The 12,891-nt window shown below is 37.0% G+C and overlaps 1 protein-coding gene across 1 annotated transcript; it reads left to right on the forward strand.

The window, feature by feature from the left end:
• Positions 1–268: 268 nt before the first annotated feature.
• Positions 269–10,905, forward strand: LOC107798609 (QWRF motif-containing protein 2-like). Its single transcript, XM_016621631.2, has 6 exons — positions 269–2,084; positions 3,413–3,532; positions 5,430–5,546; positions 5,651–5,740; positions 10,332–10,439; positions 10,534–10,905. Exons 1-6 carry the CDS (start codon positions 642–644, stop codon positions 10,591–10,593), a joined length of 1,938 nt encoding a protein of 645 aa, XP_016477117.1. The 5' UTR covers positions 269–641; the 3' UTR covers positions 10,594–10,905.
• The last annotated feature ends 1,986 nt before the right edge of the window (positions 10,906–12,891 follow it).

Consider the following 12,891-nt stretch of genomic DNA (forward strand, 5'->3'; position numbering starts at 1 on the left):
TCAATACCTACGAACTCCACTCGCAAATAGACAAAAATAAAGATAGTCACGCCTCTTATAATACAAACAACCTCTCAACTTAAACAAAATGATGATTTAATTACAAAGCAAAATAATCATTTTCTAATTACCAAATACATACACATTACTGTGTAAATAAACAAAGCACATTAAAAATCATTAAGAAATAAGTGAAACACAAAATTATGATTTGCTTAGCGTAACGTCTTTCCAAAGATTCACAAAACCCCAAAACCACCCAATAGCCTAAAGAGGATGTACCAATTTTCTGTACCCCCAAATCTGAGCCTTTTCACTCACCTCTTTGCTCCTCCTCCTTTACTCTCACCGGAAAACCACTTCTCTAATTTCTCTGTTTTAAAGTTATTCTGCTTTAAAACTAGTGCTGTTTGAGCTGTAAAATCTTGAAAAAATGAGGACTTTATCAGAAACTCATAATGGGGTTTTGAGTTATGGTGGAATTTCTTGAATCTTGATCTTTCTTTGCAGGATTTAGGCCATGGCGACACTGAAACAGCTAATGGGTAAGTGTATTTTGTTTTGAAAATACAATGTGAGAGCTGAATTTCCCATTTTGGAGAGAAAGAGTGAGAGTTACTGTGTGTGTGTGTGAGTGTGAGATGATGGTGGCTGCTGTTTCAACAAGTGGCCGACAAAACCCCAAAGATGAGCCTTCAAGAAGACCTCCATTGTTACCAGACAATAATGGAGTTGGAGTTGCTGCTAACCTTAAAAGACCCAAATCAAGAACTGTCCAATCTCGTTACATGTCCCCTTCTCCTTCCACTTCCTCTTCTAATTCTTCTTCACTATCTTCAACTTCAACTTCTTCTAGTACTAGACGATTCCCTTCTCCTTTAGTTTCAAGAAATTTGTCAAATACTACTACTCCTGTTTCAGGTCCCAAAAGATCTGTTTCAGTGACTGACCGGAGACGGTCGTCTGCGGTTTCTAGGCCTCTTACACCTGATCTTGATTCTAAAGTAAGCAGTAATGTAGGTGAAGTTTCTGCAGCAACAAAGCTGCTGGTGACTTCTACTAGGAGTTTATCAGTTTCATTTCAAGGTGAAACCTTTTCACTACCTGTAAGTAAGACTAAGGTGGCTCCACCTTCTCCTAATTTGAGTAGTTTAAGGAAAGGAACACCTGAGAGGAGGAGGAGTACTAGTAGTGGTAGTACTACTACTCCTCTTAGAGGGAGAGCTGATTATGGTGGGGCAGATCAGTTGGAGAATTCTAAGCCTATTGATCAGCATCGTTGGCCGGGGAGGGCTAGGCAGGGGAATCCGCTGGCGAGGAGCTTAGATTGTAGTAATAATAATGGGGATAGAAACAAGGTTATTGGATCTGGGAATGTAATTAGGACACTGCAGCAATCTATGATTGATGAAAGGAGGGCTTCATTCGATGGAAGGTTGAGTCTTGATTTGGGAAATGCTGAGCCGGCTTTGAAGGCTGTTGAACAACCTCAGGACGTACATAATGAGTCGTCTCTACCCTCTGATCTTACTGCATCTGACACGGATAGTGTTTCTTCTGGTAGTACTTCAGGAGTGCAGGAGTGTGGTGGGAGTTCACGTATACGCGGCGTGCCTCGTGGCATTGTTGTTTCTGCTAGGTTTTGGCAAGAAACAAATAGTAGGTTGAGGAGGTTGCAGGATCCTGGGTCGCCTTTATCGACAAGTCCAGGTTCCAAATTGGTTGTGCCACCGAAGTTGAGAAAGTACTCTAGTGATGTCCCAATATCGTCCCCGCGAACAATGTCATCGCCTATTCGTGGAAGCATTCGGTCTGCATCTCCTAGTAAGCTTATTGGGTCATCTCCTTCCAGAGGAATGCCTAGTCCATCACGTGTCAGAAATGTGGTTAGCACTATTAATAGTAACTTCCTTGAGACCCCTTCAGTTCTTAGTTTTGCTGTTGATGTTCGGAGGGGGAAGGTTGGCGAAAATCGAATTGTTGATGCACACTTGTTGCGGCTTCTGTACAATCGACACTTACAATGGCGCTTTGTAAATGCTACGACTGAAGCAACTTTGCTGGTGCAAAAACACAATGCAGAGGTAAAGCTATACTTTTCACTGTAAAGTTTGAATCTCTTAAATCGATATCAATATTTCACTATAATGTGTTGCGTGTACCCCTAAGGATTACTTACTAGTATTAAATTCAACTGGGCCTAAATATAGCGGAATATGTAGAGGATTTGTATCGCAGACTGCAACTTGTCTTGGAATGGAGGTGTAGGTTGATTGATTGGTTTGTTGTGTATACCCCTTCAACTTCAAACTGTTTTCCCCCTGATTTTATTCTTTTTCCTTATAAATTTTGTGGGATGTGAGAAATAAGAACAAGGGAGCTCAGATTCTTTCATACCTCGCAGAAGAGCTATGTGAACAAGTACTTCAAATCATTCCTCTTACATGAATTTTCCTTTGGTAGGGTATAAATGACTTCTAGGGATAAGAAAAGCACATACCTAATAGTAATAGATCTTTAGTGATTGACATTTCTATCTACAGAATGCAGGCGGTTATCTATACATGCGGGCAACTCATGCTAACTCCAAAAATAAAATAAAGTTCAGTTTTAGAATTTGATTAAACGTTTTACCTATTCCATGAATTTTCATTCGGTTTTGTTCTCTCCATATAATCCATATAATTGCTTGTGGGACTACATTCCAAGCTCTGCTCCGCTGGTTCTTCTTTTCTGTCCCCTCCATCATTGAATAGTCTGATAACAGTCCTAGGCATTGTCTTGGTAGCACCAAAAAGTTGCAAAAAGAAATTCCACTGCTTGGTTGGCGATCTTACGGAGAATGAGAAAATGATTAATATCTTCACTAGTTTCTTTGCACAAAAAAAGTACCAGCTGATATGTATTGTTTTGTTTCTTATCTAATTATCAACTGTTAAAATTGTGTCTCAAGCTGCTGTCCAAACAAAGAAGTTTACGTAGCTAGGAGCATGGTTAGGCCAAATTGCCTTGCAAGGAACTCTCTTGCTTTCTGATCTTATATGAATTAAACCTTCAATATTTAGTTTGTGGATAAGAGATGTTGTAAGAGAATTTTTTAACTGAAGTTATAAGACTTCATATATATTGTCATCGATTTGGTCATTGTTCTTCTCACTTGCTAATTGAGATAGGTAACTTTTACTGAAATTCTATCTGTTAATGTTGATCAATCCAGTGGTTATGCAGTTCTTTTCTTAGAAAGCTTCTATCGGATCCTTCCTTTTGGCTCAAGCCGTCTTGAAAATAGCTTCAATTCACTAGGTTGTTATAAAGATTGAAGGTCTTATCTTAGTTCCTTTAATAAGTTTATGCTGATTGATAAACAAGATCCCTACCCATTTTATAAGCTAAAATGTTGTACTTTTTGCAGAAAACTTTGTGGAACGCATGGATAACAATATCAGATTTACGTGATACAATCACTAAGAAAAGACACAGGCTACAGTTGCTGAGGCAGAAATTGAAGCTAGCTTCCATTTTAAAGGGACAGGTATGGTACCAGCTCTTTGTTCCCCTAGGTACATTTTCCATATTATAAATTCTTGCTGGATTTTTGGGTGATATCATCTTTTGGTTTCATGCTTATTTCATATTCCGTTGAAAAGATATTCCTTACAAGGTAAAATCAGCCAGCCTGATGCAGCCTAACTTTGCCCCTCTTTTTATTGAGAAGGCTAAGAAAAACTTTGCCCTCTATTAACATAGTTTGGTTGCACTTCAGGATGAGCTTTATTTTCACTTTTGGTATCTGCTTTACTTTTGAGCTCAATAATTGCCTTTTCTCTCCTGTTTCTTTTTGTTTGATTATTAAGCATAGCTGCTACTTAACTTAATCCTAATTTGCCTTTCACTGTCAATACCCCATTAATATCTCAAAATTTTATTTTATTATCCTTTAAAAGAATCCTCCTTCCTCTGCCGATAGTTATTGAATTGTGGTGCTGCTTGATCTACCTCTTTTGGCATATGAAAAGAAGCCCTCTAACGCATCATCCATGAATCATGACTATAATTGGAATGTGCCAGTGGTACCAGTTCAGGTCCTTCATATTTTCAAATTTCCTTAAAGTTATATTGTATTCAAATGTCAGTTGGATATTCTGCTATTTCATCATGTTTGATCCCTGGACTCATTGAAACCCAAGCTAGTTTCATCTAATACCTTTGCATTGTCTTCACTTTCCATCTTCCTTTGCACTCCTCTCTATGGCATGCATAACATGAATCTTATATTGCCCAGCAAATACTAATAATGAGCATCTCAATATGAGCGATGCTGTTGACCTTTTGACATTTGCCTCTTAACTTTGCCCATGAATCTTATTGACTACTCTACTCGTGTCAGGCCCATCCGGAATGGAAATATTCTATGCTCCTTTCTAGCTGACACCAAATGCAACTCTAACATTCCGAGGAATTTTAACCCATTTTAGTTGGTTTCTTATGAACTTTTCGTAGTAGAGTATTGAGAGTGAGAGGAAAAGTTTCTTTTAGGGAGTGCATTTGTTTTAGGAACAACCCAAAATATAATTTAGGACAATTTCTGACTTATGGGAGTTGTTCCGTTTCTTACTGATACATGGGATGCTTATTGCATAAGTTCACATAAGTGACAGATTACCCTACCTAACACAATTATCTACTGTTCAAGCTTTCTCTCACCCCTAAGAGCGGATTTCAAAATTGATAGTTTTAATTTCTTTGCTTTGCTATTCAGAATGAGAGTAACTTGCTATATGTTCTTAAGTTTTTGCCCCATTCATTCTGTTGGAAAGCTCACCTTCTAATCTTCGCTTGTGCATGTAGCAATGCAATTCCTTCTGTTTTATAAGTTCATATTTACAAGAGTGTTGTGGTACTTCATTTTTTTGCAGGAGTAAAATTACTCTAAAAGTAGTCAATGACTTGTTTGATGTTTTTCCTTACTCCGGCAGCGAGTACCAGACTCCTCTGTGTTTGCCTTGTTGCTCTGATTTTCTGCAGTCGGGCAACAATTAGATTCTAGCTTTCACCTTCAATATATGAATAAAATCCCTGAAATACATCATTCGTGAATACAATTTGCAACTAAAAATGCATCCAGTTTCGTCTCAGTTGGTTTATATTTTCTCAGCTCAAATACTATCTTTTTTTATGTTTCATATATGGTGCCATCCTCGTCAGTTTTCAGCCAAAGTAGAGCCAATTCATCTGGAAACCCACTCCTAATCGGAAAGTCTGACTGTTTATATCAACTGCAATTTGTTATTCTGAATAAGTGTCTGAGACTCTGAGAGAAAGTGTCTTCCAGTTGATCTAGTTGATGTGGTCTTGTAGTAGTTATCAGAGAGAATAACTGTAGGCATGATATGATTATTGTGAGCTAAGTTGATTCTTTTCTTCTGTAGATGATGTCCTTAGAAGATTGGTCTTCATTTGATAAAGAACACTCCATCTCACTGCTTGGAGCAATTGAAGCCTTGAAAGCGAGCACTCTCCGTCTACCGGTCATTGGAGGAGCTCATGTATGTTATTGGGTGACACATTATATTTTGGTTTTAGGCTTCGTTTCTGTTTTTCATAAGAGGTCACATATAGTTTAATGTAATCTGTGTGTCAATAACAACAGGTTGACATCCAAAACTTGAAGGATGCTGTTAGTTCAGCGCATGGTGTGATGCAGGCAATGGCATCCTCAGTCGGTTCCATTTTTGGCAAGGTAACCTCATTTTCATCTAGCTATCTTTCTGTTAATGGTGACTGTTGCCGTGAATTCAGTTAATGCGTAGTGAGTGTACTGGTTCCTCTTCATTTTTCTTTTGCTTTTGATAAAGCTGTTAGGATATTTAAGCAACATAGAATATTGTTTATCAAGTAGCTCACAACTGTTGTTGAAGTTTGTATTGAATAGCAATAGAGTTGTTCCCATGTCACAAATATTATATTGAGCTCTTTCTGATATGGAATGGATCCTCTTCAGATTTTGTTATCTCTCTCTCATCTAACAACTGCTCCTCAATATATGAATCATCAGTTTCTGTGGCGCTCCATTTAAGTTGATCTCCGTTCAATATTATATAACGTAAACCCTCAGGGGTTGGCCTGGTGGTAATTGACTTGAGCCTTGGGGTTTGCTCCCTTTCAAGGTCTCAAGTTCGATACCCACTGGGTGCAAACGATTTCTGAGGGCCATCGGACTGGGTAAAACCTGAATTAACCGTGGTGCACGGGAAACTCCTTGCCGAGGGCCTGTGCACCCCCTGGATTAGTCGGGGGCTCAAAGAGACTCGGACACCCGGTGCAAATCAAAAAAAAAAATTATATAACGTAAATAAAAATAAGAACAAAGGACTAAAGGACTCTAGAAATCGTTGGACCTATAAGGTAAACATACTAACATGACTAAGACTTAATCTAAAAAATTGGTATCGCCTATATAGATTTTTTTCTTCCATTGTGCCCTTTTATTCTCGTCTCAAGTAATAAAAGAAAAGCCAAGTCAAAGGAAGCTGCATTTTCTTTTTCATCTCAGTGTAATTCAGAATAACTCCTTTAACAAGATGATTTCTCAGGTTTTGCTGGTGCTGCCGATCATTATAGGATCAAGGCGTATTGTTAAAAGTACTGCAGTAAAAGCAGTATTTTACTTGGAGGATTCCATAAGAGATTCTAAATAATAACAAGGAACTTAGTTTAGGTAGCTTATTACTTGGAATTTGTAATAGTTCATAGTGATCCCAATGAAAAATAGGGAAGAGAGAGGTAAACGGGGCAACCCTTTAAATCTCCAGAGTTACAACATCATACAGGAAAATTATAAGGAAATGAAAAGAAAGGAAAGAAGATCAATTTCCAGCTAACAAGCCAACTTCTCAAAACTCATGAAAGGAGTGAAGTGATAAGAAAAAGGAATTAGGAATTTACTTCATCAAAAAAAAAAAAAGGAATTAGGAAAGACAAGGAAAATATTACAAAGAGAAGTCTTTGTGTTGAAAACCTTTGTTTCCAGAGCTGTAGAATGCAGTATAGTGGTAAAAATCATTAGGCAGCTTTATTGGATTTGATCTGTTAGAATCATGGTTTCTTGATAGAAGAAACTGATGTCAATTGTCTGCAATTTTGTTTAGGGGAAAAAGTAAGATATTAAAAGATTGCTCATTCTTTGATAATTTCATTGTTTTGAATGAAATGATTTTGCCAAGTAGACCGAGGAGGTCTGTTGCATGAGATAGTTGTAAATTTGTACATAAAGTTAGAAAGAATTGAACAAGCAATTTGGAAGAGACAATTTGCCTTCCTGGCAATTAGCAGAAATGTTACCCTGTCGTGAACGCAATTTGCAGTTTTACTGGTAGGACTAGAAAATAATGAAGTTGAGTAAGAATCTGTAACCAACCAACATAAACTAGAGAAACAATGAGTTTTGGACACGAGTATCTTCCGCAAAGATTAAGGACAAATACATGCATACAAGATATGAACATTAGGGTCAAGTAAGCTGGAATATAAAGCAGAATAAAAAATGAAGGACAAATACATGAACATAAGATTTGGTGGAGGATAAGGAAAAAATTTGAGAACCTCACCTTGTGAAATTTAGATTCCACTTGCCATGTTGCTCGAGCATTTGGTTGATTAAATTACTACCTGGAGGCTTGCGCACTTGATTACACAATGGTTAGACTTGGAACTCCAGTTCTTGACTGAAGGCTAGACCAAAAAATCTACTTAATAACATAAGTTAGTAATTGTAGTGCATTTGGACCTATAAAAGGTCGAAAGCAGACTGCATGAGTTCACTTGTTCGCTTTGGAATTGGAAAAGGATGAAATTAGTTCAGCCAATGTCTGACAGAAATATGCATAAAGTCATTCGTTATAAAATAATAATAGCTGGAATTAGATTTTATCAACAAACCAAAAAAATAGAAAGTAATAGCTGGATTAGTGATGAAACATGGTTTCCGACCAGAATAAACTCTATTCAGTTCTAAGTTTCATATGCATCAAGTCTTTTTGATAAGGATCACATGCATCATGTCTTCTTGATTGTATACAAGCAACACCAAGAAAAAGTATTGAATTTTGCGAACCACCTCATTCAAAAATTTAAAGCTGTAAACAATAGGATAGTCTGTTTTTTAAAATACTGTCTTTAACACATTGTAGTCTAGCAGTGCTTTTGACACCTTAGGATCTAGATGGTTCCCAAACCAGTTCCATGTACAAGAAATTCAATGAAACAGCTAGTTTGTGCGGCAAGTGATCTGGAACTCCAGCTTAATTGTTGCAGAAATGGGATAACTACTGTAGCCTAATGACTGCCCAATCCTGTTATTCAGATATAGAACAAACAACTAAAACTACGCCTCCACTCTATGCTAGTTGCCTTCAGCCAATCCTGTAATCTAATGACTAGGGGAGCTTTGGCCCAACGGTATAAGTTGCCACCGTATGACCCGGAGGTCACGGGTTCAAGCCGCCGAAACAACCTATTAAAGTAATCTGAGGTAAGGCTGTGTACATAGGACCCAATGTGGTCCGATCCTTTTCCTGACCTGGGCGTAGCTGGAGCTGGGAGCTTAGTACACAGGCTGCCCTTTTATAAGTCAGAATAACCATCTCATTAATAGACATAAAGAAGGTGGCAAAAGTTGAATAGATAGAAGTATCTAGTATTAGGCTTCAGAAAAATCTAACCATCTTTACAAAAAGAAATGTGTTCTTTACACCAGAAGTATAAGTAAAAGATTTTGTGTCTCTTGATTTTCACATCGTCTCAACCCATCTAACTCTTTTGTTAATTTTGGTATCTCCCCAGTCCTCTGCAAGATGCATGAAAGTGCTATTCCCAGACTGACTTTTCTTTCTAGTTTTGCTCAATCCCCTTGTCAAAATGGCTTTAGCAACTGTTCCTGGAAGCAGCCATGAAATGTTAAACATCAAGTACACCAAATTCTATAACCCATCTGCATACTTGCAATGAAGAGCAAGCAGTAAAGGGGCAGCCCGGTGCACAAAAAATCCCGCATTACCGTAGGGTCCGGGGAAGAGCAAGTAGTCTCACCACATTTCTTGCACACACGGCACCATCTTACCAATGTGCAATCCCTCAAGTTTTGCACCGTATAAGATTCCATGTGACCGCCACGTAAAGAAGGTTACCCTTTTGGTGCCCCCGTCTTGCTAATATTTCACCACATGATTCCTCTCTCCCTCTCTTTTTGAGATGAAGGTAAATTTATTAAATATCAGTACCAAGAGGGTACTGTACATAGTACAAAGGAGAGAATTACAAGGTCTCCACATGAATTCCTCTCCTCCCTTATCGTCTAGACAAAGCAATCTCACCAAGGAACAAGTCTAACCCAGGCCCCTCAACACCATCCTGGATGTCCCTCCGCTGTCACTAGGCTATATGTTGCTTGAAGAAAATGGTCTTTTCTCCATTCTCCGTCCTGAATAATTCTTTTAAAAGATCCATCCCAGGAAATTCCATGTGTCCCCTTTATTAGTAATTCCACCGGCAATGCCTCTCTATTGTCTGCAATTTGCCTGTCTAATGGAAGTTTATCGCTTTGCTACCTTGACTAACTATAATGTTGAGTGTAATTCTTCTGTTGTGTACCCACTCTTCAGGGTCCTTTTGAATTGGTGAATATATACGAAGTTACGAACATTACTTGTGTCTGTAGCAGTGTCAAATTGACTATTAGATATTTTCTGTTGACTTCTGTCTAACAGTAATGTAACATAGGCATCTTTGATATATGAATAAGTGGTTGTGGTGTTCATTTAAGGATTACCTAGATTTGCTTTGCCTGCGGAATAAATAAAACATATGGAATGATGTTATCCATTGTTGGAGATGTATATATAACCTGCTTTTGTTTTCGTAATGGAATGAATTCTGGTGTAGTTGCAATACAGCTCTTGTTATTGTATGATGGAAGTAGATGACATATAAGGATCATTACTTGTTCAAGACTGTAAACAGTGATGAATATGTGGGTTGTGGAAGTATCTGTTGAAGCTTCCTGTGTTAAAAGTCTGTACTTTGATTTTTGAAAGTTGGGTATTATCTGTTCTCGTGATATGTATCTTGAGGTTACCAGCAGTAGCACAATTCCTCCTTCCAACTGAACTGCTGGTGCATATTAGTAGTAATCTGCTACAACAGACGAGCTGTACTTTTATTGTAACTTTCTAAAAAACTTAGTTGTTTTGATAGCAAAAGAAGATTTACTTTTAAGAAATATGATAGACTTGTGTGATAATTTGGTGGATGCCTAAAAAGTGTGTCCTTTTCAGGTGGAGGAATTAAATTCTTTGGTAAGTGAACTTGCCAAAGTAGCTGCCAAAGAGCAGGCTTCTCTTGAACAGTGCAAAGATTTCTTGTCGATGATAGCAACAATGCAGGTAATGCAGCAGCAGCCATTTCATGTGTTCTTCTTCTGTGTAGGTCTTTTCTGCATTACTCAGATTATGATTAATATTATGAATTGTGGACCAGGTTAAAGACTGTAGTTTGAGAACACACGTAATACAACATAACCGCGGATCAACAGCCTGACAATACAGGTGTAGAACTGATGTTATTTGACAAAATTTTTAATGCTAACACCCTATAGTAACGGTGGCCAGAGCAAGAGAACGATGACTAGTCCTGGTTCTTGTTTGGCATTTTTGCAACACATCTGCTCCCAGCTCATGTATTCTTCTCTGTCAGAAGATTTCGGAAATGATTTCTTTCCCACTAATCAGCTGTATACATGCTCTAATCTTTCGTTCTTTTCTTTTTCCACTGTTTGTCAAGGAAGAAGAGAAAAAAGAACTCGTGTATATATATGTAAAATTCTAATTAGACAATCATTCAGCACTTCCTGGAACTTCCTAGTGTTTTCATCTCTGTATCTCTCTGTGGTGTGTGAGCGCGCGTGTTGTTTCCTGTGAATGTGTAAGAATTTGCTTCCCAGATTCCAACTTGTAAGAGTATGAAAGAGATTAGTTTAGACAGGTTGTTTTGGGAGAATATAGTTATGTAGTAGTTAGTAATTTTAATATATGTACCTTCTTCCTAGGTAAAGAATTTGGAGAAATATGTGACAGAATATTTAGCACTGGACCTGGAATCTATAACCTCAACACACAGTGAGAAGCACTCCGCGTTTAATTTTCACACAAATTCCTACTTCGTAAGATATGAACTGAAAACATCTTATTCTCAATACTGCTACCTGAACTTAATAATCATTACTTTAGTACTCGCTTTGATTCATATTTTCCGTTTTTAATGGTTTTTGCACCACTTAGTTATAGGAGTATTTTTCTAATCTTTTATCTCTCCCTCAAACGTATTACTTGGCTAACACTTTATATTGGAGCAGGAAGGATAGATCTGCAAATAAAGAGATGATAAATGGCTTCTTGTTCTGTAAAAATATTAAATATTTTGAAATTTAATTTAATTTAATTTTTATCAAAAGGATTAATTTTTAAAAATGAGAGGAAGTATGGTCCAAAATAAATGACGTCCACATTGGCTTTAGGGCAATTGGCACTAAGGAAACGAGTATAGAAGATGTAGGCAAACAATGAGCAATAAAAAGTTGCCTACATAGTCAAGCGGTGGAGAGAAGGTGCGTGTTTCAAGTTGGACAAAAGAATTTGATTTCCAACGCATCCGACATTTTAAAATGTTAGGTCAACATTCATATAAAGTAAATATCAAGAAGCGAAAGAATGATACTCCCTCCGGTTCACTTTAATTAATATTTTTTTTGATTATTTTCACACATATTATAAAATTTGCCTTTGACATTAATTAATAATAAAATTACCATATTAATCTTAATTTGTTTATTAAAATATATAACAAATACTCTTAGGCTCTTTATTCCAAGGACAACTTTAGAAAAAAGAAGGTAATTGTTTCTTAATATCTATAAAAATCTAATATTATGGACACAAAACAAAGGGAATAAATAATTTGGGATGGAGGGAGTACATAATATGAATCTGCTAGCTCACTATACTGCTAAGATGTTAATTGCATGTAATAAGTGTTTACTTAGATTACTTCTTTCTGTAGTATATATATTAAGCACTGTGCAAAGCATTTGCTGTTCTCTTCTCACTTGCCTCGACTACAACAAAATTGAATAAAACTCGTACAATACCAACTTGGTTATGGAATACGTAACTAATTAAAACATAGAGGATAAAAAGTCAACAATCTTGTCCGCCTCGTAACTCCTCTTTGTCTCAAATTGCAGTTGCTCTCTCTAGTTTCGAGACCACCCCTCACCCGCGCATTTTTCAATTTTACTCTCCCGCATTTACATACTTTAAATATTCACTTAATTAACACTTTCAGCAAATTGAACAATAAAAAATATTTTTTTTAAACGTCAATTATATTTGAAACAAATTTAATCAGTCAAAAACGACCAATATTCACCTCTTCCAACTTCCAAGTCCTAATTAAAATCCAAGAAATTCTTCTTCAAAACATTTAATCGAATTCAAGGTTCTGTCAGAAATTCAAGAACTCCTAGACTGCATGCCTCAAACACTAAAGTGGTCCTCAAAATCTAGACCTTTGATTGTGTGGATCTCACAGTATTCAATGGTCCAAAGGATGAGATCGAGAAAACCCTCTCATGTTATATAGTTATACGTTGGATCAGTTGTAATTGTAAGGTCTAAAGAGTTGACAAGTTTGTGTGAATTAAGGCTGTGGCAGTGTGACAGCCCAAAAATAGTACTTAAACTTTAGTATAAAATAGGAAAGAATTGTTATAAAAGAAAAGCAACTTAGTAAAACATGAACAAGACATGTTGTTATGAAATAAAAGTAATTTAGTAAAAC

Source organism: Nicotiana tabacum, chromosome 19 (genome assembly GCF_000715075.1).
Source record: "Nicotiana tabacum cultivar K326 chromosome 19, ASM71507v2, whole genome shotgun sequence".
NCBI classification, from domain to species: Eukaryota; Viridiplantae; Streptophyta; class Magnoliopsida; order Solanales; family Solanaceae; genus Nicotiana; species Nicotiana tabacum.

Excerpts from the sequence above, each read along its gene's own strand:
- LOC107798609 (XM_016621631.2), top strand. The coding sequence starts at position 642 with ATGATGGTGGCTGCTGTTTCAACAAGTGGCCGACAAAACCCCAAAGAT. Across the intron at positions 2,085-3,412 it reads TGCAAAAACACAATGCAGAG|AAAACTTTGTGGAACGCATG; the intron begins GTAAAGCTATAC and ends TACTTTTTGCAG. Across the intron at positions 10,440-10,533 it reads CGATGATAGCAACAATGCAG|GTTAAAGACTGTAGTTTGAG; the intron begins GTAATGCAGCAG and ends ATTGTGGACCAG.